Raw genomic sequence first — 24,961 nt, forward strand, 5'->3', positions numbered from 1 at the left:
CATTTCCTGTCCTGAGTGCTTGATTTTGCAAACGTTGTATTTAATATTGGTGGGAGGAGGGCTTGCATGTAATTTTCTAAGGTTTTTAAAAGAGTAAACTGAGAAAACTCTATCATATTGATCCCCTGAACTGGATCATCATCAGGGATGGAGCTTTTAGATCCACAGCACAGATGCCTGTCACTTGAGCTACCTGCATGCACTAGTTGGCCATTATTCTGTAGATGGACAAGCCACTAGTGAGACACACACTGCCAGAGGATTTCACAGTTGTTTGCTGGAGCATAGGAATATTGGATCTTAGGAATTCTAGGTTCTTTTCCAGGTTCTGGAGAAAAGTCTCATTTATGGGTAGACCCTACTACCTCTGTCCTCCCCCGTCCCGATCCCTTTCTGCTCCACATCCTTCTGCATTTGAATCAGGCTGCTTTCTTCTTCTCCTCTACCTTGCCTAAGTACCACCTGTTAAGGAGATGTTGAGAGAACACAACACTGTCCCTGCTCTCAGTTCTGATGCCTAATAGTGGGAGGATCAGTTGCAAGGAAAGACCTGTGCAACCCCTGCAGCTCTGGGCTGGAGCATGCTAAGTTTCTGTGGAATCCTCTGAGAATTTAGCTGCCAGCTTCTGACCAACCTCTACTGACCATGTGCAAAGTGTGAGCATCAACAAATTTTTACAGCAAAAGGTACATATCTGACCCTGCTCCAAAGCAGGAAGGCACTAGAGGGTCTCAACAAAATGGTCGTAAGCATTTTTAATATAGGCAAAAATACACTTTTCCACAACCTTGTTCTTGGAAACAGTGGGACCAGTTTAGCTAAAATGTTCAAAACAGAATTTCAGCCTGAGGCAGACATTCAGCCTGAACTGTCGAAGTTTGGTAAAGCAACTGAAAGCAGGGTCTTATAGTAGAAAGAGTTGGCAACCTTAGCTATAGATGTTGCTGCCTGCTCTGCCTAAAATCAGAGACTGTTAAGAGGTGTTTTCACCCATCTGTAAGTACCTACATGGGGAGAAGATCTTATAATAGAAGGCTCTTCAGTATGGCAGACAAAGGCATAATAAGTTTGTCTAGTAGGTGGAAGAAGAAGCTAGACCAATTCGCACTAGAAATAAGGTCCAACTTTTTAATAGTGAGGCTAATTAACACGAACAAATTACCTTGGGAAGTGGCAGATCCTCTATCCCTTGAAACCTTTAAATCGAGATTGGATGTCTTTCTAAAAGATCTGCTCCTGTTCAGTAGTCATGGGTTTGATGCAGGAATTGCTGGGTGGATTCTCTGGCCTGTGCTATGCAGGAAGTCAGACTAGCTGGTCACAATGATCCCTTCTGGCCTTAATCTATGAATTGGTAAATATCCTCCATCCCTCTGAGTGAATGGGGGTTTGGTTTCATTTAGGGTATAACAGGGACATGGAGAATTTTGTGAAGCTAAGATTTAGCAGTATTGCCTTAAGTAATTCTGCATTCAGATCGATAATGGCAGCTGTGATGAGCAGACCCTCCTAATGAAACTAGTGCTCTTCATTCACTCCAGGTCACTTCCCTTATAGACAGGTTATTCCGTATATACTCACTGAAAGGTTCTTAAACCTGCTTCTGATGCAGGACATGGTCAGAGACTTATGGCTTGTGTACAGTAGAGCACTGGGTCTCAATCTTTCCAGACTCCTTGTCTTGCATACCCCAAGTTTCACCTTACTTAAAAACTATTTGCTTACAAAATCAGACCTAAAAATATAAAAGGGTCACAGCACACTAGCACTGAGGAAGTGCCGACTTTCTCATTTTTACCGTATAATTATTAAGTAAACCAACTGGAATATAAATATTGTACTCTGTGTATAGTATATAGAGCAGAGTAAGTAATTCTGTGTGAAATTTTAGTTTGTACTGACTTTGCTAGTGCTTTCTCTGTAGCTCATTGTGAAACTAGGCAAATATCTAGAAAAGTTGCTGTACCCGCGGAAGACCTCTGCCTGTCCCTGCGGTGCGTGTGTACCACTGGTTGAGAAGCACAGCAGTAGTCTTGGCCACTGTGTCAGCAGAGCCGGCAAGACAGTGGCAGGAGGAAACTTCTGGCCTAGTTACGCTACCTCTCTAAACAGCATCAGCTAAGTGGCAAGTAGCACTCTGCTGTTGGCATAGCTGTGTCCACACCAGGGGTTTTGCCGACATAGTTATGTTGACTTTACCCAACATAGTCATGCCTAGCTGTTGACAGCAGATTTGTCGAGTTGTTCTGGGGGAGCCATGCTGAACACTGACTGTTTTTCTTTTCTCATTGACAGAATGCTGCTCGGCACTTCCAGGACTTTGACTGCCAGGTAAGGAGCATGCAGCCAGAAGGGATCTGTTACTGACAGCCTCTGCGCAGAAAGCAGCAAATGGCCCATGTCGTAACCAATGCTGAACGCAGACATGACCCATCATAGTTCAGAAGGGCTTTTATTAGCTCAGTCTTCTGCCTTGAGCCTGTAAAGATTTCACTGAGCAAAACGGGAAAATCTCCTGGGGAGCAGCCTCCAGTCCTGGGCCTTCTCCCTCCCTCTGTTACTGTCTATGTTAACAAGACCATCGCCCACCCAGCTCAGCTTCCCCTGCAGTGAAGTCCCAGTGCCAAATGGTGACACAGTGAGCTCCATGACAGGAATGTCAAATTAGGGCTCAGACTGAGCTGCAAGATTCAGTGAGTTGGCAAGGAAATTCCTAATACCATCAAACTCTTCCAGGGATCTCTTAAGTAGCGAAGGGAAGTGGTGGGACAGCTGGGTTTGTTCTCGGTGTGTTCCACCTATGCACCGCATCAGTCAGGCAGTGCCCGCTCTTTCCTGCATCTCTGCCCTCCTCTCATGAGCTCTACCGTTTGGCAATGTATACTTATCAAAGGGCATGGATGTGTAGCTTTGGGAGGAGGAACGGGCAGAGTAATTCCTATTGTCCTGCAAAGTGGCAGTCTCAGCAAATAAGCAGTGTCGTTTTATTGGTAAAACAGAGGCCTGGGAGTGGAGCTGGAAGCTGTCACTAGACATGGCTAGTTGCTTGTATTCTGGACATGTTCCTCTAGCGCACTGTACCATGTTTGCTGTTGTAGCAACACCCAGTGCTGGACAGATTTGTCTCCTGTAAGTTAGTTACTTGCAACATGTTAAACTCATGCAGCTCTGCTGTGTGTGCCACCAAATTTGTGTGAAGACGCAGATCCCACCCCGCGCATTGGCTGACAAGGGAGGCAGGGGGCACAATGGCTTGTTCTTGCCGTAGTTCAGTTGCTTCAGCACTCTGAAGATGTGAAGTGCTAAATAGCATTGGGGTCAGTTGACCTAGAGATGGGCAGATTGCCTGACGCCCACTCATGGCAAAGCTGTAGTAATTCTTCCTGATACGCTTTATCCTGACAGACCAGTGCAGAAGACAACTGTGATCTCTGCCTTGTTGCTACAGAATGATCCCTACAGAGGAACCATTAAACCGCATGGCTTCCCTGCATTGCAGTTGGGCTGATTCTTCATTGGGCAGCACATGGCATTGGTGTTACCTGGCAGGCTTGTCGGGGGCAGGCCCAAGCTGCTCTGCCAAGTGATACCCCATCCTGCACTCAGTCAAAACAGGCTGGAGCAACACATGGAACCATGCGTAGCTGTTGGCTTCTCTTCCTCCCCTGCTGTGAGGACTCTGCTGCTGCTATTCCAGCATTCTGCTTGTGAAGGGCAGGGCCAGTGCTCACTGCTGTGATGTGCTAGCAAAGTAGCTGCAGAAGTGGGCTCTCAAGGGCTGTCTGACTCCACTCTATATAAAACTCAGCTTTTTAGAGGGAATGGTTCCTCTGGCTGCCCGAAAAGGCAAAGCCATAAATGCAGCAGCGATCAGGCAGTTTGTCTCGCAGTGTCTTTGGGGAGCCCCCTATCAAAAGATACAAAGTACTGGTTTCTGAGCAGGCAGGATGTGACAGTCCAGGGCAGCTGGGCTCCAACTCTGCCTACTGGGACTAGTTATCCCAGCTGCAAGTGGATTTCAAAATTGCCATTGTTCTGAAGTCCTCAGAGCATTAATCAAATCCTGATACAGCTACAGTGTCCAGAGGGGCAGGGGAAGACAGCAGCAGTGACTCTGGATCACTTTGCTTTTGTTGCCTTCAAAGTAGCTAATGCAATGAAAACAGGTTCCCCCACCATCCTGTTTGTGTGCAGGAAAGGGTGAGGGGAGCTCAGGTGCCAGGCCTGGTTGCGCTGGGGAGAGGCACACAGGTTTGTAAGGCTTGGTCCTAGGAGGGGAGCAATGGTGCTGTGCATGGGGCCTGGGATCTGTATGTGTGTGAGCAGCACAGATGCAGTGTGCTTGGGTCAGGAGGTGATCAGGGATCATGCAGCACAGGCCCTACCTGCAGGGGCCTGTGTATGGTGAGTAAGGGGAGCACAGGGGCAGTGTGCTTGGGGCCTGGGGATGGGAGAGGGCAGTAGTAACCATTCCCTTGGCATCTTCTGAATCTCCAAAGCAGCCTAGGCTTTGCCGGTTCGGAGCTGGCTCCCTCTCTCTCCTTGCTGGCAGCTGTCCAAGCTTGGCAGAAGATACTGGTTGGGGGGGGGGCAGGAAAGCCCCCATGGTATAAAAGGCCTCACTTCTCTTCAGCTGCCCTTTCCCATCAAGCCGCACCATCTCCCACATGCTCTCCCCAAGGCACACCCCAGTCTGTAGAGACTGACTAGACGTGTTTGGAACACAGGGGAACCCTACCCCATGGAAAAGAGAGTGGGCAGCCAGCGAAGCCATATGTGGATGAGCTCCCCACGCTGCTGAATCGTGGCAGAGTTTCCAAGCAGCCCCGTAGCCAGCAGACGGCAGTGAAGTGAGCGCCGGCAGAGGAATGCCTGATCTTGGTGGGTTGGATCAGTTGAGGACCAGTGTCCATGGCAACAATTGAGCAGGAAACAGGATGCTGCTTGCAGGAGCTCTCAATTCATTGTAGTGTCTTTTTAGCATCCAGTTACAGCTGCTTTTGTGATTCAGTACTGCCGCTGCCGCCTCCTCCTCCTGCCAAGTGCCACTGCGGGGCACGGCTGTCTGCCTCAGCCATCCGCATGCCGAGGAATACTGGATCAGACCTAAGCAGTGGCTTTAGGTTTCTACCACTGCTGGAACTTAATATCTGTTACATCAGCTCAGACCTGAGGCTGGTCTAATTGGGTCTCCTGTCTGTGACAGTGGCCTGTACAAGGAGCACGAAATCTACACCCATAAGCCAGTTGTGCAGTGCTGGAGGGAGAAGGGAAGGGCTGCGCTCTTTCTTGTCTTGGGAGGGGGTCTGAGAGTTTTACAAAGTGAGTACAAAAGGATGCCACCTGGTGACAGGGCTGTGACATAATAGTATTCTCTTCCACAATATCCTCCCCAAGCCCCTCTTTGTAAGTATCCTTGTGAACAAAGCCTGTAGCACAACTCTGCCGAAGAACTACTTGCCAATAGCAGCTCTGCAGCGTCCGGTTTGATTACGTGTGTATTTCACTGGCCTCTTTCTCAGCAGGCTGGGAACTGAAATGGAAGAAAATATTGTTCTCTGATTGTGAGGAACTGATGCATCAAACGCATCACTTGGGGTTAGTGGCAGAGTCCAGACACTGCCAGAGGGTAGCTTTGCCTCTGTTTGGAGAGCAGAGGTCTCTTTCTGGGATTGGGAGGACAGTTGTTATTCCTGTTTGATTTGTATTTCATTTGTGACCAGGGTTCACGTTTTTCAGCAGTCACTATTAACAGTGACTAGCCCTGATTCCAGCTTTCCTGTCCAGTTTAAGTCACCCCTTTTAGGCTTGGCAGGATGTTTCTGAAGCCATTACTTCATGCATTAACTTGGGCGTTTAACTTCGTATTAAGCAGTATGACGTTTACCTTGTTCTTTCTGAAGTGGCGGTGGCAGCATTGACCCTGTTGTGTTTAGAACTGTGATCCGGCCCAAGCATTTTTTTGAGTTCAGACCTGGGTGTTACCGAAATATCGGGTCTGCCTAGCTGAGAGCCAATTAACAGCCTGACAAGGATGAGGAAAAATGCTTTATTCTGCAGAAAAAGACCTTGGTACAAAAGACTCTGTCTTACACAAATTTCACAAACCTTTTATACACATTCAGACAAAGACCCTTGCGTGTTAATACTTGATTGGTAAGTGTAAAATCTCATGCTCCCGTTATCTGGCTAGTACTGACTGGTTTGGAGCAGGATCTTCCTGCTTTGAGGCAGAGGAAAGGAGAGAGTGCCAAAATTCAGGCTACTGTGTCCATGAGCAGTACTCACCCCCCCCCCACCTACTAGCCGCTTGTAAGCTATTAATGGGGGTCAGCCAGCTTTCACAATCCCCCCTTCGGGCCTGGCAAGCCCAGATTGCCAGGCCCGTTACATAATTTACGATCAAGCTGAAGAGACAGGTACTGAGTTGTCTTAGGACAGCAGAACCTTTGGTTACAGCATTATACAGACATTTCGCGCATTGTATTACTATTCAAACAATACATAGGAAGAGCAGAAAATAATCCATTTAACAATTGTATGGAAATGGCCAGTAAACCAGGACCCAAGGTCTGGGAGAAGGTCCTCAAAATTAAAGGTGTGATCAAGAGATACAACATGAAAAACAACAGCAGCATTCTTAATAGCCTATAAATCCTATTCAATTAACCCGGAATGATTAACATAAAAACAGCATTTTTTCCTGATGCGAGCACAAGCCTCCTCTATTTCAGCATTCATAGCACCTAGCGCATGTCTATTTTGCAAAGCCACTTCTGCTACTTCATCAATCTCTTGCTTTAACTTTTGAAAAGCATCTATTAATGCATTAGCTGCTTTCTTAAGCCCTGCAGAACTATTTACAACTGCTCTCTCTGGTTCAGCTACCCCCAACTCAGGAATGATTGCACGGACAAAAGAATGGAATCCTGTTTGTCTGACAACTAAGGGATTGGGGCAATGACTATAAATCAGTTAGGTATACCAGGTGGTCTAATTTCCCAGATGTCTCGGTGAATAATCCAGTCCCACATGCATCCTCCCCATGGACCCGTCAGGATTCAGTATGTGGAAGCGCACACCCCCCAACTGGTCCAAATGCTTGGAAGGAACACTGTGAATGTCCACACTTCCACTCAAAAAGTGTCCAAATATGTCTCCATGACCACAGATCAGATGGTACTCCTGATGTGTCTGTAAGGGCAGTGGGCCAAGTCTGGTGCTCGAGATCACTCCGAACAGCCATCAGCTGGTCATTCAGGAAATTCTAAACTTCTAAACATACTAGATCCCACTTCAATGCCTTCCCAGCCTCAGTGATATTCAATACCATCTTTCCTTGGTGTAGTACTATATTACATCTGTTATTTATCTATCCTCGGTATTTTCAAAAGGCATTAACATTAATAGCCAAAGAGGGGGTGTATTACAGGGTAACAGGGGAGATGGCAGGGGCAACAAGGTGCCTGTGGTACCTGTCATTTTAAATCCAATTAGGGAGAGCAATACATACTGAAGGATTTATCCAGAACACAGGGCGCAGCCTGTAGAACAAACCCCAAAATCCAATCAACACCACATTCCCAAGCATGGGTCCCACAAATTTTTTCCAGCCAGTGTGTAATTCTTTGTTTCTTTACAAGGGTCAGTTCTTAATATCCTTTCTAGTCAGGAATCCCTGGACTTTGGCAATGTCAGTGGAGTGAGTGTTCCTTCTTCTTCCCCGAAACAGTCGTGGTTCAGCATCCCACAGGGGAGAGGTTACCAGCACATCACCCTGTAATGGTTTTAATTCTTCTAGAAAAATTCAAAGGCACAGTAGATCTGTCAGTGGACAAGGGAGAGGTTGCTAGCACTTCACCTTGTACTTTTTCCCTGCTGTCCAGAAGGCACAGTGGAGCTAGAAGGAGAAATAGGCTAATCATCAGTAGGAAAATTCTCCCGATGTGGAGGGGTCTTTTTGCAGTGAAAATCATGGGTCCAAGCGGTCAGTCTTTCATTGGTGGACCTTTACATTGATCCAGTCTCCTGATTCCAAGGAGTGGCAGGGCTACTAGGGTCTTTGGGTAGCGCTTCTTTACCTGTGAGAAAAGGAACCTAACACATTTCATTAGTGCCTGGCAGTGTTTTGAAGATCTCATAGCTGCTTGCGCACATTCACACACACCCACTTTTCTTGGTTATCAGCCAAGTCTTAGCTGTGAGCAGTGTCCTTGAATGGAGACAGTGTCTTATCTTCAGTCTGCTAGCTATTTTTTTTTTCTTTCCGGTTAACTCATTCTGTTCTTTTTTCCTTCTCCCTTTTTGGCTTCTTTTTAACCTACAAAGGAAACTTCTACTCTTCACTCATACACCTTTTCCCAACAATGAACACATAAACATTGCCATTATACAGTACAGTCTTATTATTCAATGTATGCCACATATACCCTTCCACTAAAATAACTTTATTTCAGAGCTTTGGAGCAACAAGCCAGGACAAGCACACCCACTTTGAGGAGTTCATTCAATACAACCTTTAGTCTAATAGCTTCCCACCATCCCCAGCCCTCTGGCTAGAAATCTGAGGTAGCCAGAAGGATCCCATGTACAATATGGGGAGTGGGTTAACTTTTCATGTCCTTGCTCCCAAAAACTGTTGGTATGCAAATTTTAATAACAATTTTCAATTAAAAGATTTGGCCAATGAAGTTTTTTTTTTTCACTTAAGCAAATGTGTTAGACTTTAGTATATCACATTTTCCTGATTTATCCAAACACTTTGTATTCCAAGTTGAATAAAACAAGTATCTGCATTCCAATCCAACCCCTCTGCCTGATTCCAAACCAGACCATCCCATGAAAACACTAAACACAACAATTCCGGCCATGAGACAAACACCACAAGACAGAACATAGAACACAAAACATAATTTCTATTGTGCCAGTAAATGCATGATATGTTGAATGCTGTTCAGCTGGCACCAGTTTTCTCTGATTATCTGAAAGACAAAAAACAGAGGTCTACCCCTTCTGGGCAGTCAATCATTACTTAAATATACAAATACCCTTGTTGATTTCAGGCAAAACAAAGGAATTACCCCATATTCTTTTTTTGTATTTGTTTCCTAGGCAGCCCAGGTTTCAGTGGCTTCTACCTTATCAGTTAGATAATTCACATTAATACAGATGCTTTCTGGCTTGCTTTTGGATCCAAAGCTATCCACAGCTTAAAGATTCTTACCTTAAAAGGGACATAATTAACTTTACCAGAATTTTGATTGCTTTTTACTTTTAACTCCTGCTTTCAAACACTGAAAGAAAACATCACTACTTATAGTGCCCCTTAGAGCCTAATAAAATTTCAATTACATAGCACTGTATATATTTCTTTAGCTAATTCAACTAAATTGTTCATAGCCAAATGATTGCAATCTAATAATTTCTTTGCCTGAATTTATTTACAAACATTTCAAAGATACCAAGAACTTTCCTATTTAGCATTTTACAAAGTTCAACTGCTTTTCCGTCCAGCAACTACAGAGTTAACTTCTCACTCTTCCTTAAATCACTTGCTTGTCTCCCAACAGCCATTTTTATCAACTCAAATCACCATTTCAAGATATTGTCCTGGGTATTTGAAATCCCCATGCTTACACTTACTTACTCCTTCCTTCCACTATACCCTCAGAATTTCCAACCTGTTTTCCAATCTCTCTGTCTGTTGCCTGCCTGCCTGGGCCCGATCCTGCTTTTCTCGCTGAACCGCCCCTTCCATGGGCACCAACTTGTTCCACTGCCAGTTTAGCTAGGAGGGTGGGCTTCTTAACTAGCCGCCACCCCCACCTGGTCTCTTCCCTTAAACATTCTTACTCACAAGACTACCCGAGTCCTCCCTCGTGAGGTTTGCCCTCTGGGCAAAAACGCATGGTCCATTGGCGTTCAACTGTTCAATTTCCTCTTGACATTCCTTTCTGAACACCAGGTAAAGGCCACTTACTTAACATATAATCCAAACCCCTTTAGAGGGTTTACCCAGAGACCCACCCATCTATCTGCTGACACTCAAACAGAAGAGAGAATTACACAGAGGGAATTACAGTCTAATCCAGGTTTTTCTACTTCTATTACACTGACCGCTACAGGGGATGGGACAGAAGGATCTCAATTCGACCTCAGAGCTTCCTCGCTCGCATGGCTTCCACTCCGAGGAATTACGAACGAGAGGTTCAGTTCCGCCCACACTCCTAAGTCCCAAATGTATACAGAGCAGAAAAACAACAGTAGCTGGTTAAACAGAACAGAACCAGAACCAGATAGTGCCCCAGAACCAGATAAGATGCCCGCCTCTAACCAGAACCAGATAGTATTTCCTTATCCTATTAGGGCTCACCTTATCGGAGCACAAATCCCAGGGGCTACGGAGAAGTGAGGAAGAGGGGTTAAGCACCCCAGTGGCGCCGCTCCTAGTTCGCCGCAGCCGTCCGTAGTCCAATGTCCGAGCTAGGAGAGTCCCGTCTGGAGCTGCCAGAAACTGTTACTGAAATATCGGGTCTGCCTAGCTGAGAGCCAATTAACAGCCTGACAGGGATAAGGAAAAATGCTTTATTCTGCAGAAAAAGGAGAGCCTGTACCTTGGTAAAAAAGACTCTGTCTTACACAAATTTCACAAACCTTTTATACACATTCAGACAAAGACCCTTGCATGTTAATACTTAATTGGTAAGTGTAAAATCTCATGCTCCCGTTATCTGGCTAGTACTGACTGGTTTGGAGCAGGATCTTCCTGCTTTGAGGCAGAGGAAAGGAGAGAGTGCCAAAATTCAGGCTACTGTGTCCATGAGCAGTACTCACGCCCCCGCCCCCACTGGCCGCTTGTAATCTATTAAGGGGGGTCAGCCAGCTTTCACAACTTTCATTGACCCTGTTGTGTTCAGAACTGTGATCCGGCCCAAGCATTTTTTTGAGTTCAGACCTGGGAGCCAGAGCAGCATGTCCACTTCATTCTTAATACACCAGCTACTGTAATTCCCCCAGTGATGAATTAACAAGCCCTAAAACTAGGGCATTCTAGACCATGGACAGACAACTTTAAGGAGTAGAGGACCACAAAGTTCACTAAAATCCTTTGGTGGGTCATGCTATTTTTTTTGGAGTCTGCATAACTCCAATGTTGTTGTGTGCACATGGAACTGTTCTCTTGAACAGAGCAGCATGGAGAAGCTTTCCACTTGTCTTTTTGCATCCCAGCTGACCAGTGGACAAAACCCTCATGTAGCCACCACTAAACAGAACTAGCCACAGACAAACTAATGGCCGAGAAATACAGGCACCAGTATTTCCATTAATGCACACCTCAAATAGTCTGATACACATTCCCTTCTTTCTGACTTACGCTGATATCCCTCTTTACCATCACCAGGAAACTGTTCCTGGCTTTAGGCGCTTTGTCCCCAGCTTTGGGCTTAGCTCACATCCATGGGCACAACACACCCCTAAACCTTTACTAGCTAGAAGTAAGAACTGAAGGAAAATGAGATTCCCCCTATTTCTTCTTGGCAGGGAGCCAAAAAAGCTTTCCTGCTTCCAGATGTGTGATCTGAGTGAATTGGAACCTGTCTAACCAAACTTGCTACGTAGCTAGGGTACCTAGCCATGCTGGGCTTAGAGCCCACTCTGACATGATTGTAGCAAATCGTGTAACAGGAGATCTGCAGGGTGGCTGCCTGATATTAGTGCATGTGTTCACCAAGCGCTGCAGACTCACTGTCTTTTCAGAAATGCACCTTCGGGCAGATATGAAATGAAGCACGTAGAGATGTTTTTTTCTGTCCTACTCTCCTTGTCCTGGGTTTTTCACTGTAGTGAGTTCCTTTGGGATGGCTAGTCTGGAGTCAGAGAAATGAACTTACCAAGTAAAATCTTTCCTCCTGTGGCCCCAGACAGCAACTCCTCAGGCTCTCTCAGGAGTGGAATAGTGTCGTATTTTTGGTCAGTGCTTCCTGTTCATAAGGAATGCCTGGCTTCATTTGTCTTACCAATTGGTCTGTGCAAGGTCAGAATGAAATCTGGGGCTCACAAAGGATGGGTGCAAGTCTAGAGCTGCCAAAAGGTCTAGTCCCTGTTGGGCTCAGCTGTTACCTAGACCCACAGAAATGAGATTAACGGGTAAATTCTCATGTACCCAGTTACAGTAATGCAAAGGAACAGGGTCCCAGACTAGACGGCCCAGTGATCCTGCATGGTGGTGGCTGTTCCTGTGGAAACAGCACAATCTTACACAGAATGATCCAGTCCACAGGAATGTGGGGGGCAGGACACTCTGCCCAAAATATCTCATGCTTTTACCTTATAGACTCTATGGGGTCCCTGAACCACCACCATAAGATTTACCCTTCTGTTTGGCTCTTGGAAAAACATTTTCATTTAGTGCAGACAGCAACCTGCTTTAAATGAAAATGTTCTTGTTTAACTGAACACCTACAATTGTTGCCATGTCCCATCCATGTCTGATACGTTCATCTTTATCCAGCTCATATGTTTGCATGCAGTAGATCACAGGTTCCCAAACTGTGGTACAGGCAGTCCTCAACTTTATTATGTTCGACTTACGGCGAATGGCACTTCACGACTTATGACAATTGGTTTCGACTTTACGACACTTGGTCCTTCAATGGAGTGTATTGTGGTTCTGAGTTACAATGTTTCAACTTACGACACAATTTTCAGGAACCAATTGTGTAATAAGTGTGAGAACTGCCTGCACATGAGTTTCATGTTCTATCAATTCACTTCATGACAATTTATAAAGAAGGCAGCGTGTGAATTAATAAAATTTGGAACTATTGCAGTAGAGGCTTCTTACATAGTTAAATGGGCTTGATTGCTGTGCCTCTCCTGTCCCTGTGGACCCTGCTAACCAGCCACTTTAAAAGGGCAACTTTTCTTTCATGTTTAACAAAATACAAAGGGGGAGGGGGAGGAGGAATCCTTCCAAGCATCCCTGAATCACAACAAAATCAAAAAGAGACATGTCCAATTTTTAAAAACCCCGTAGGGCTCATCTGTAAATTCTTTCCAGTTTGCTGTCTGGCTCTCTGTGCTTTGCTCATGCAGCGAGTTGCCCAACTTGCCATGAATTGTAAGTGAAACTGCTTCAGGCTCTACCTTCCTGAAAGACAAGTAGATAGAAGGGGACCCACATTTTTCCCAGCTGCGGGAACGCACAGGCAGATACCAGGAGTACAAGGGCAAGTTCAGTCTGAAGTTATTGACTTAAAACCCCACTATACATTTTGAGTCAATTTTCAGAATAGAACTGCACTATGGAGAATTCCTTATCCAACACAAGCCATGAATTGTTATGGAGTCACTGACTTGCCCATGAAATTGGTCAGTTTTGGTTTTTCACAGTCCTATCCCTCTGGCTGTATCTTTGCCCAATTTTTCACCCTCTCCCTCTGTTTCTGTGGCGTTATATGGTACGTCCCTATTTTTCTCCCCCAACATACATCTTCATGGATTTCCAGTACTGTCACAACTGCACTTGTCCTGGTACTGAGCTTTGAATCATAGTTTTCATAGACTCTGGGGTCTTATCTGCATGCAGAATGGCACAGGTTGAACTTATGGTATGATTTTTAAATTGGTTTAGTTAAACTGGTGCAAAAGGGTGGATGAGCAGAGATATTGGTTTAAACCAGGCTTCTTTGCTTTAGCTTAATTCCATAAGGAACAGGTTTAAATGAAATCTGAATACATCTGGTTTAAGTGTAAATAAGTGTGTTCCCACAGGCCACTGTTTTAACTAAATAGGTGCAGATTGGTGCACAGACAAGGCCTATGCTAGAAGTGAGTTTTCCTCACTCTTCTACTCTGAAACTGCCTTAGACTGAGGTGGGCTAATATTAAGAACATCCTTCTTCAGCAGGATGGTTTCAGAGAACACAATCTTACATCATCTGTCTTGTCGGAACATTAACCCTTTGGTGTTCAGAGTCTTGCCTTTCCCAGACATGAGGAGACATGGACTGAGCAGAGCAGAGGTCAGATGCATATCAACCGTGGGTAAGCAAATCTCATGCTTCAGACCATAAGCTGATTTGCCTGCGGGGTCAGAAGTCATTTTCCTCATGTCTGAGCCTTTGACAATTGACGGGGGCCAATGTGGACTTTTCTCTTGGTAGACTATTACACTGGCTTGCACCACATTCTGATCTAGTGTGAAAAATCCAGAACTTGTTCCAGGTGAGTGCTCGAGTTTCAGGGTGCTCTGCGTTAGGTTGTCAGTTGTTCATGTTTTGCGATGAATGTTTAGCTGCTAAGAAGATAAATTAATTGAGTCCCAGCTTCTATTTTCAGTCTTGCTTGGAATGTTCTTGGTGTAGAGGGAGATGTTCCTCTGAACAGCATGGTGCACAGAGCACATTCTGTACATGCTGCTCTCACTAAAGCTTCGGCACTCATTGCTGTCCCCAGGAACATCTTTGTTCGTATTTGCCATGCATTCTGGCTGCTATGCGACTATGTGCACTTCCCCGTTTGTAGTCTGTTACTAACTTCCCAGGTGGTTGGAGTATTTATTTTCACTTAGGAATAAAACTAGGTTTGTCCTGACTGGTCTGAAACAGATCTATGCTAATCCAAAGTGCAAGCCCCTCCTCTGGGTCGGAGTGGTGTGGAGGGGCTCCCAGCCTGTCTGCCTGCATTGCAGCTGACCAATGGAGGACATCGTGCTCCTTTTCTGATACCCATTTAGCCACCACTAAACACAGCTAGATGCTGATAAACAATGGTCAGTGTTCCAGGGTGCCATTACTCTATTTAAAATAACCACTGAATAATCTGCTAACCATTTGACATGAGAGTAAACAGTAGGTTTGGCACACGGCTTACGGACCTCTAAATTTCTTCCTTTTTCATTAGCAGCAGTAATCTAGTTCATTCTCTGAAATAAAATGTATTAACCTAGAATCTCAGAACCCTATCACGCTCCAGCTTTGTGAGCTCTAATGAAATGCTGGGCTGAGCTTATCCCCCCTTAGTAAGCAGATGGCAGATTAAGTGGTCTTGTTCAGGGCTGGCTGATGGGCAGATGGTGTTGGTGACCTGCAATTAGTGGAACTGAGTTTGTCTCTTTATGGTGCCGGCGCACCCTTTGTGTTTGTTTTGAGAGGCGAATGCCTTGTTGACATAAAATTCTCCGCCTTTTCCTGACACTTGAAATGTACATTGTCCTTTTAAAAAAATCCATTCTTGGGCTGTGACTTCTGCCTGACAAACAACAACCAGTCTGTCTCTGGTACAGCTCCCTTGCCCCCCACACAGAGAGAGAAGGGGGTGCTGATGTCGGCATACAACTTATGAAAGGTGAGCTGAGACCTGGAACTGTTTTCTTCTCCATGCTGCCTGGCTGAAATGGTTCACGAGGGTTGGAAAGCCAGAATTCTGCAATGCCCAAAATAACAAGCAGCATTGGAAAGCCAGGAAATTCAGAGTCCAGATTAACCTGAAAAGAAATCCAGACATGATAAGATCATGAGGGGAAAAAAATGAAAAACTGTCTTTAAAAATCAGTTTACTTTGAAATGACAAACCTTGTTATATATTAATCATAGTTGTATGATTATTTCATGATGTCACTACAGAGTTAAAGTTGTGTGGGTGCTTTCATTGCATTTCCACACCTTCACATGTTTGGATTTATTTTATGTTTGTGTTTAACTCTGTATTTCCCGAGTTTGTAATGGTTGCACTAGGAATAATTACAGTAATTACAGTTCTTCCCTAAATCATTGATATGTGCCCTCCACCTTAACTCTGTCTTACTGTAGCTTTTAGGGCTGTTAAGCAATTAAAAAAATTAATCATACAATTAATCACGCTGTTAATGATAGGATACCATTTATTTAAATATTTTTGGATGTTTTCTACATTTTCAAATGTATTTATTTCAGTTACAACACAGAATACAAAGTGTACAGAGCTCACTTTATTTATTTTTATTACAAATATTTGCACTGCAAAAACAAAAGAAATAGTATTTTTCAATTCACCTAATACAAATACTGTAGTGCAATCTGTCTATCATGAAAGTTGAACTTACAAATGTAGAATGTACAAATGTAGAATTATGTACCAAAAAACCTGCATTCAAAAATAAAACAATGTAAAACTTCAGAGCCTACAAGTCCACTCAGTCCTACTTGTTCAGCCAATCGCTCAGACAAACAAGTCTGTTTACATTTGCAGGAGATAATGCTGCCTGCTTCTTGTTTACGTCACCTGAAAGTGAGAACAGGCATTTGCATGGCACTGTTGTAGCTGATGTCGCAAGATATTTATGTGCCAGGTGTGCTAAAGATTCATACGTCCCTTCATGCTTCAACCACCATTCCAGCACACGTGCGTCCATGCTGATGACAGGTTCTGCTCGATAACCATCTAAAGCAGTGCAGACCAATGCATGTTCATTTTCATCATATGAGTCAGATGCCAACAGCAAAAGGTTCTGTAGTTTCTGCATCAGAGTGTTGCTCTTTTAAGACTTCTGAAGGCAGACTCCACACCTGGCCCCTCGCAGATTTTGGAAGGCACATCAGAGTCTTAAACCTTGAGTCAAGTGCTGTAGCTATCTTTAGAAATCTCAAATTGGTACCTTCTTTGCGTTTTGTCAAATCTGCAGTGAAAGTGTTCTTAAAACGAACAACATGTGCTGGGTCATCATGCGAGACTGCTAAAAGATAAAATATATGACAGAATGCCGGTAAAACAGAGCAGGAGATATACAATTTTCCCCCAAGGAGTTCGGTCACAAATGTAATTAACGCATTATTTTTTCAACAAGCGTCATTAGCATGGAAGCATGTCCTCTGGAATGGTGGCCAAAGCACGAAGAAGCATATGGATCTTTAGCGCATCTGGCACACAAATATCTTGTGACACTAGCTACAACAGTGCCACGTGAACGCTTGTTCTCCCTTTCAGGTGACATTGTAATTAAGAAGTGGGTAGCAGTATCTCCCATAACTGTGAAGAAACTTGTTTCTCTTAGCGATTGGCTGAACAATAGGTAGGACTGAGTGGACTTGAAAGCACTAAAGTTTTACACTGTTTTGTTTTTGAGTGCAGTTATGTAACAAAAAAAAATCCACATCTGTAAGTTGCACTTTCATGATAAAGATAGAGCACTATGGTACTTGTATAAATACTGTTTCTTTTGTTTATAATTTTTACATTGCAAATATTTGTAATAAAAAAATAATATGTTAGCACTGTACACTTTGTATTCTGTCAAGTATCAGAGGGGTAGCCGTGTTAGTCTGGATCTGTAAAAGCAGCAAAGAGTCCTGTAGCACCTGATAGACTAACAGGTGTATTGGAGCATGAGCTTTCGTGGGTGAATACCCACTTTTTTTTTTGTGTTGTAGTAGTTGTTTCAATAATATTTGAAAATGTAGAAAAACATGCAAAAATATTTAATAAATTTCAATTGGTATTCTATTGTTTAACAGTGCGATTAAAACAGCAATTAATCGCAATAATTTTTTTTAATCGTGATTAATTTTTTGAGTTAATTGACTGAGTTAACAGCGATTAATTGACAGCCCCTAGTAGCTTTTTCTCTGGAAATTCCAATTATTGCTTATATTGATCTGTCTCTTTAAGGTACTTGTCTGGCCCCTGTTTCTGTAGTATCTGAGCACCTCACAATCCTCACAACACCCTGTGGGGTGTGGCTATTGTCCCCATTGTACAGCTGGGAACTGAGACACAGAGACACTATGGTCTTGGCTAACACAAAAGTTGTACCACTTGAGCTACCCCAGTATAGCTATATCAGTACGAGCCTCCTAGTGTGGACCCAGTTATACTGTATAAAGGTGTTTATACTGAGCTTATTCCAGTGAATGTGGGGGAATAGGCTATATTGGTATAAAAGAATCCATACTGGGAGGTTGTACTGATTTAACTAGTTCTGTAATAAATCACACACCTAACTGACCTAGTTAAATGGTACAAAAAACTGTGTGTAAACCAGGCCTTAGTGACCTGCCTGAGTCTGTGGTAGGGCAGAGAATTGGCCCTAATCATTGGACCATCATTATAGTATATTGCTTCATCAGAGAGGAGAGAAGCTCAGTGTTGTTTGCATGGGCCTTGAGAAGCATAAAATACTGAACCGTAATCATGTGGTGATACCGAATGAGGAGTTATACACAAGTGGAGAAGTGGCTGGATCCCTGAAGCTTCATTTCCTCACTCTTGAATATTGAATCTTTTGGAAAGTGTCGAATTTTTGTAAATAAAATGACATTTTTAGAGAGTTAGCAAGACTCCATGACAACCCACTTACAAGTTACATTTTAGGACATGTGAATGTAATTCTTCAATGAAGCCTACTCAGAGAAATAGGAGTCCGAGCATTCACGACAGCTTTCTAACCTTTGACAACGGCATGCTCCACTGGCTTCTCTTTTGAAGAGATTGGTTGGACGGGGATGTTAAATGTAAGTTCTCAAGACCAGTATAACAAGTTGGTGTCTGGAGCTCCTGTGCTGCTGTCTGTCGCAAGGAGAGTACAGGACCCTGGGATGGGAAGGGATTCTGTGCAGTTCCTGCCTGCAGAAAATTGGTAGTCCCATGCCATTAACAAAGGTTGATCTGTCTTCATCTGTTATGCAACATCCATTAACAGTGCTTCAGAGTAGCTAATGAGCAGTCTCGATACTTGCTATTACCATATGCAGCTGGACTCTGATCTAGTGTAAAGGGGCATTGTCACGGTCAAGAGGCACAAAGTATAATCGTGCTGTTCTCGTCTGTTTTCAGAGTTCATGTACTTGCTATTTTAACACACACACACGGATGTTATGTTTTTAAAGCTGGATGATGCCTTAGCCATGTCCTTGGCTTTCACATCTTTCATCGTGGTGCTGCTGGCACATGCTGTGCTTCAGCTTAGGAAGGAACCCTTCTGAATCCATCATTTGTGTGCAATATAGCTCAACAGTAAACTATTGGGAGTTGTGGGGTGGGAGGGTGATTGAGGGGAGTGGAACTGCTCAGGCAAATGCCACTCCTCTGCGGTCTGGAAGTGCACTTGCGAAGCACATGGGCCCTTCATAAATTAGCCCCCTCTTGTGATGAGAGTCTCAGGCCAGATCTACACTATAAACTTACACGGTATAACTGTATCGCTCGGGGGTGCCCCTGAACAATGGGTTATACTGACCTAGCCCCCTTCTTCCATTGGCATTGTAGTGTCTTCATTGAAGCACTACAGAAGCACAGCTGCATGGGTGTAGTTGGGCCATTGCAGTGCTTAAGTGTACAGCTGCCCTCACACTTCCCAGAATTCTTCCCCTCAGAGAGGAAGGAAAGACATGGCGTGAGTAACCTCGGGGGAGGGGGAAATTTAATAGCTGAGCAGTGGATGGCAAACTTCATTACAGCATGTTCCTGGTTCCACAAGTCACTTGGAGAATTTCCTTTGTGGTGTTCAGAGTGAGAGGAAAGGAACTCGAACTTCTTGCTAACTAGAGCTTGTGCTGCCTTACTTCGCTGTTCTAGCAGTGTTTCGAATCTATACTGGTCATACAGCCAGCCAAGAGCTCTCGTAGTCTGCTGAACAATACACTGTCCGGACTTTCTTCTGGGGGGGGGGGGGGGATCACACTCAGAGGTGTGCTGTGTGAAGGGGGTCACCAGTACAAAAGGTTTGAAAACCATTGCTCTAACAAAACACATAACCTACAGTGACTCTTTGTGGGTTAGCATAGTAACCTCTGCTGAGTCACCAATTCTACTAATTTCAACAAACTATTTATTATCTCAAAATATTTCTAGTATTATTATTCCTAGCTATTAGATGGTTTTTGGCTGGCAGTGGCTGAACATACAAAATGGCTGACTGCAGTGCTATCAAATTCTGGGGTACACGCAGGGGTGTCGTAATGCGGTGCAACACAGCCAGCTACATTGTGGCATGACTGTAGCTTGCCCGTTTACACTAGGATTTTACAGCATGTTAGCTATCGCACTGTGGAGGTGAAGACACACCCTTTGGTCTGAGGTCACTGAAGCAGATGCTCTTCAGATCGGTGGCTTCCTTTCAAGCAAAAGGTGGAAATGGAACCCAGTGTTCACTTCCCCAATTGCATGGTTAATGCTGGTTGAAACACAGGTTTCATGGTGGGGTGTGCCCTTGTTCCTGCAAACCTCTTCTGGGCATGGATCTTGGGGCTGCTCTGAGTCATCCTCTGCTGTTTATGAATCGCCATCTGAAGAAGTGAGGTTTTTTTTACCCACAATAGCTTATGCCCAAATAAATCTGTTAGTCTTTAAGGTGCCACCGCACTCCTCAGTGTCTTCAGAGTTCATCATTGTTCTTTGACTTGTTCCCAGCCTCCAATGCACTTTTAGTTTTTTACAGATGATTTAGCCCCTCCCATTCTGCTGGACCTTCACCCATTGATATCCTAACTCAGGACCCAGATACCTGGATTACATAATACGGTGTGGGCTTGTGGGTTAGAAATAAACACTTCCTTTGGAGCTGATGGTGGCTGGCAGCTTCTCCAAAGGGACTTCCCAAGCCCACATTAAACGTGTGCTCCTGTGACTTGCTTTTCTGACTCCAGGAGGGCAGGATCTGCCAGTCACTCATGACTCAAATGGACACTGCAGACAAAACATGAGCCTTTACTGCTGCAATTTCCAAACAGCCCTTGTTCGGTGGACTCTTCCTGTTTGCTCCCGACCCTGCCAGCCTCTCTCCCCTCCCCGTCCTGCGATGGGGAGCACTCTGAGGCTCTGAAAAAATCCTCTTGGTGCATTGGAATCAGCCTTCCTTTTTCATGCCCCCAGCAATGCTGCCCACTAGAGCCGGAGCTCTGGGTCAGCTTGCGGTGGTGATGTGAAGTATAACAAGTTGTGCCTTGATGTGGCTTATCTTCATGACCTGAGCTGTTCTTGTGATGATGACGCATAATCTAGAGCATCCTGCCTATACTCTACCGAGGGCTCAAGGCGTGACCCCTCTGCAGGACCTTTTCCCAGTGAAAGAGCCTTACACAGCTGTGCTCTAAACATCTACTTATTAGCAGCACACAAAGAACACGTATGCCAAGCAAATCTCTTATGCTCACCGCTCCACATGTCCCCCTTGTCCTGGGGTTCCTGGCAATGCCTCTGGACATCACAGTCATGCAGGGGGGTAAGAATTCCAGGAGCTTGATGTTGAACCACAGTCCGGAAATGGTTCCCAAAGAACTTTGTTTTTTATTTGCATTATATAGGCAAAACTATCACATTATCCCACATTCCTAAGTAACAAAAATTTGAACCATACACACTGGCACCTACATGTCCTCCTGCCTGCTTAAGTCTTTTACATTTTTTTTACGTTTAAATTGTAACGTATTTGTGACTTTTTGTTTGTGCAGATGGTCATCATAAAAGCTCTCACTAGAGCTTATTATACCATTTGTTGTGTTTCTCTTTATATCCTTCCTAAAATTTCCCAGCACCTGTGTGTCTTGTCTTTACAACCTTGGTGATTATAACTTTTGTAAGGGACGTTCCTGGGGAGTGTATGTGTGTGTGTGTGTGTGTGTGGGTGCTTTATCAGCAGCAGAACTTTTATTTATTTTATTTATTTATTTTAGTGATGAATTCCCCAAGTTTCACCCAAAGCTGTTTTAATATGGCGGGTTTGATCAGATCCTAGGCCTGCAGTGGTTTATGGCCCACAGAGCTAAGCTAGCACAGAGTGGGATTAATGTAACATTTGCTTTACTTTATGCAGAAGAAAATACTTCACCCTTCTCTAGTAAAGTGTTTGCTGAGTTTTCAGTAAAGATGGATCTGACATTACCCAGGGTACAGTCTGGACTGATGGATGGCTGTATCCTCTCAGTTCTCCAACTCACAGTACCTTTTACACTGCTTCGCCATGAGAGCAACCACTTCTGGTCTGCTCACAAACAGCCTCCAGCATATACATTACTCCTAGTCCCAGACTTCCCCCCAAGAAATGTGTGTCTTATACTGCCCAGCACCCCGCTGGACAATACAAGCTCATAGATAGTCTGTCATTTCATTAATAGAAAATGATATGCCAAAATCCTGTTCTCACAGATGAAGTTTCCCAAGCATCAATCCAAATGCACTGGTTTAGATAAAACAGTAAAACAAATGTATTAATTATAGAAGGATAGATTTTAAGTGATTTCAAGTAATGAGGCATAAAAGTCAGAATTGGTTACAAGGAAATAAAAGTTAAAACACAACTAATACCTAACTTAACAAGCTTAACATGCGTCTGACAAAGTGGCTATTCACTCACGAAAGCTTATCCTCCAATATATCTGTTAGTCTATAAGGTGTCACGGGACTCTTTATCGCTTTTTACAGATCCAGACTGACATGGCTACCCCTCTAATACTTAACAAGCTAAGTGAATTCAAAGCAAAGGTCTCTCTCACCAAAAGTTCCAAAGTCTTAGGCCTTGTCTACACTATACAGTTTTGTCAGCAAAAGGCAGCAGTCCTGTGGTTAAGGTATTGGACAGGACCGAGTTCGGAGTATTGCAGCCAAGGCGTAACTGACTAGCTCTCGGGTACTGTAGTATGGCGGATATAAAAGCAGGTGGATGATTAGAATAGTTTAGATAGGCAGGGAGGCTGGTAATTGGTAGACCAGAGTCTTCCCATTTCCTGTGTTTAGAGGGGAAAACCTTGGCCAGCTGTCCTGTAAATGGATAGTGCCTCTTTAAACTCCGCCAGGAGTGCCTGCAGTTGAGCTGCAGTCTGGAAGGATGCTGCTATACTGTCTGTTGGGGCAGTTGCTGTACATTCAGATGCTTTTTGGCACCTTGGCTTTGGTGCCAGGAAGCCAGCGGGCTCAGAGGTCAGGGATCCAGGGGACGTAGACAGGGGTAGATTTGATGATCTGTGAACACAGCAAAGCATATGAGCGGCTATGCCCCGTGTGAGGAGGAAGGCAACTCAGGTTCTGGGATGGACACACTCTTCTGCTTTAGAGATCTCAGCTCTGATTTGCAGTAGAGTTTGAAAGTGCTTGTCACCAGCTCTTCAGTTTGATTGTGGTAAATCCTGTGAGTACACAACCCCCTGCCTGGTCTACAAGTCACCATGCTTCTAAAACAACCTCTTGTTTTTGGTCTCCAATAGTTAGATTTGTCACCAGTTTTCTCTGGCTGTTCAGTTTAAGAATGGCTGTGATCATAGTGCCGTATCCTCTCATTTGGTGCGAGCCTGAGTCCTGCTCTATGAACGTTTTGTACCAGAGTAACTGTGCTGGGCAGGTGAGCTAGTTATACTGGTGCAAGCCTTAACATGGATGCAGTTAGACCAGTAAACACATCCTTTATTCCCCTTCCCATTCTGGAATAGCTGTACGGGTAATAAATGCACCGTTATAATAGTGTAACCATGTTCACGCTGGGGGATGTGCCACCAGAACTGCAGGAAGAGAGCTGGGGAATCCTCCCAGCTGTGGTGTGAGGCGTGCAGGCTGCTCACATTTCCATTGTTAAATCCTTGGAGGCATCAGAGTGACGTACCTGCTCCCTTGGGTTACTGCTCCAAGGCTGGGATGCCGTTGCCACAGGAATGCTGTTGTGAATGTGCCCGTGCAGCAATCTCTGTTGTGTGGGTTCCACTATGAAAACTTGTGAGGAGAAGCCATGTTCTGTTAATTTCTAACCTTGTACCAGCATATGACCAGAAAGACCCTGCTAAAGTGACCGAAAAGAGACCTTAAGATTGCAAACAGCCTGGTTCCAAGCCCTCATCCCAGCTGTGCACCAGTGAAGTGTAATAACTGCCTGGTAGCTGTGGCCAGTGCTGGCTCTGCAGAGCAGTGAGCGAGATGTGGTGGCATGTCCTGCAGAATACCTCACACTGAGCGGTCGTGGCGGTAGGGTTGTGACTCTGAGGAGCTGAGCGTTCATGAGGCTTCGCCAGTGTTAGTGGTGCCTGTGGGAAGAGGGAAGTAATCATGAAACATACCAAGACTCCTGCCCTGGACTCCCTGCTGCCCTCTCAGACCAAGTCTGCCCCTGGTTATGTCGTCCCTGTAGTGAGACTGTTCTCTTCTCTCTGCAGGAGCATGACATCGAGACAGTTTTTGGAGTTGTCCATGTCACCATGCGGGGCACCCCGAAGGGGAACAGACCTGTCATCCTCACTTACCATGACATTGGCCTCAACCGTAAGTCCTCTTGCTCCAAGGAGACTCTCCCCCATCAGCCTGTGTGGGTTCTAAAGGGCCAGTTTTAAGGCAAGATTCAGAATCGCAGTGGTCCCTGGGAGCCTCCTGGTCCCCTGATGCAGAGAGCACAGAAATCAGGCTGGCCTGGAGCTGAGATGGGAACAGAGCACATGACAAGGCCCTAGTCTGGAGTGCAGCTCTCTGCAGGCCTTGAAGGCCCTGGTGGGGGGAGTCTCAGTGAGGGTGCAGAGTGGCCAGCAGTTCGGTCAGAGGCCCCACTGAGTGGAGCACTGACTGATGGAGCTGGCTGCCTGAGGCCTTCTCACGCACCGCCCCCTCCTTTATGGAGAGGCTGAGCAGACTAGTTAGCAGCAGGCGTGGCATGGTGCTGAGAACCACTCTAAGGCAGGCACTGCTATTCATAGGTCCTCATCACCCCAGCCACTCTTCCAAAAGGTTTCACCCCCAGGAGCTTCCCAGGCCCCTCACGTAACTGCTTTTAGGAGAAGCCCAGCACCTGTGTACATGAGTAACCAGGGGCTCTTGGTCTGGCTGCAAACCCCATGTTCCTCAGTCTTGTGTCCTCTTGCTATAAACTGCGTCTGTGTGAGCTGAGCAGTGCGGTGAGTGGCTGATTGGCTGGGCCGTGAGGTTAGCTTGTGATTGTTTCTGCCCCACCCCCACCCTGTGCTTTCCCAACACCGAACACTCCCTAGATTGCTGTCACATGGACTTTAACAGACC

At 45.0% G+C, this 24,961-nt stretch overlaps 1 protein-coding gene across 5 annotated transcripts in view; it reads left to right on the plus strand.

Annotated features, from left to right (window-relative positions):
* Nucleotides 1-24,961, plus strand: part of NDRG3 (NDRG family member 3) — a 120,824-nt gene that overhangs the window by 79,131 nt on the left and 16,732 nt on the right. For all 5 annotated transcript variants that reach the window (XM_030533134.1, XM_030533132.1, XM_030533133.1 and 2 more), the window contains 2 exons: nt 2,297-2,332; nt 24,112-24,217. In XM_030533134.1, the coding sequence (XP_030388994.1) occupies nt 2,297-2,332; nt 24,112-24,217 (142 nt within the window). The remainder of the gene's footprint in view (nt 1-2,296; nt 2,333-24,111; nt 24,218-24,961) is intronic.

Source organism: Gopherus evgoodei, chromosome 14 (assembly GCF_007399415.2).
Source record: "Gopherus evgoodei ecotype Sinaloan lineage chromosome 14, rGopEvg1_v1.p, whole genome shotgun sequence".
NCBI classification, from domain to species: domain Eukaryota; kingdom Metazoa; phylum Chordata; order Testudines; family Testudinidae; genus Gopherus; species Gopherus evgoodei.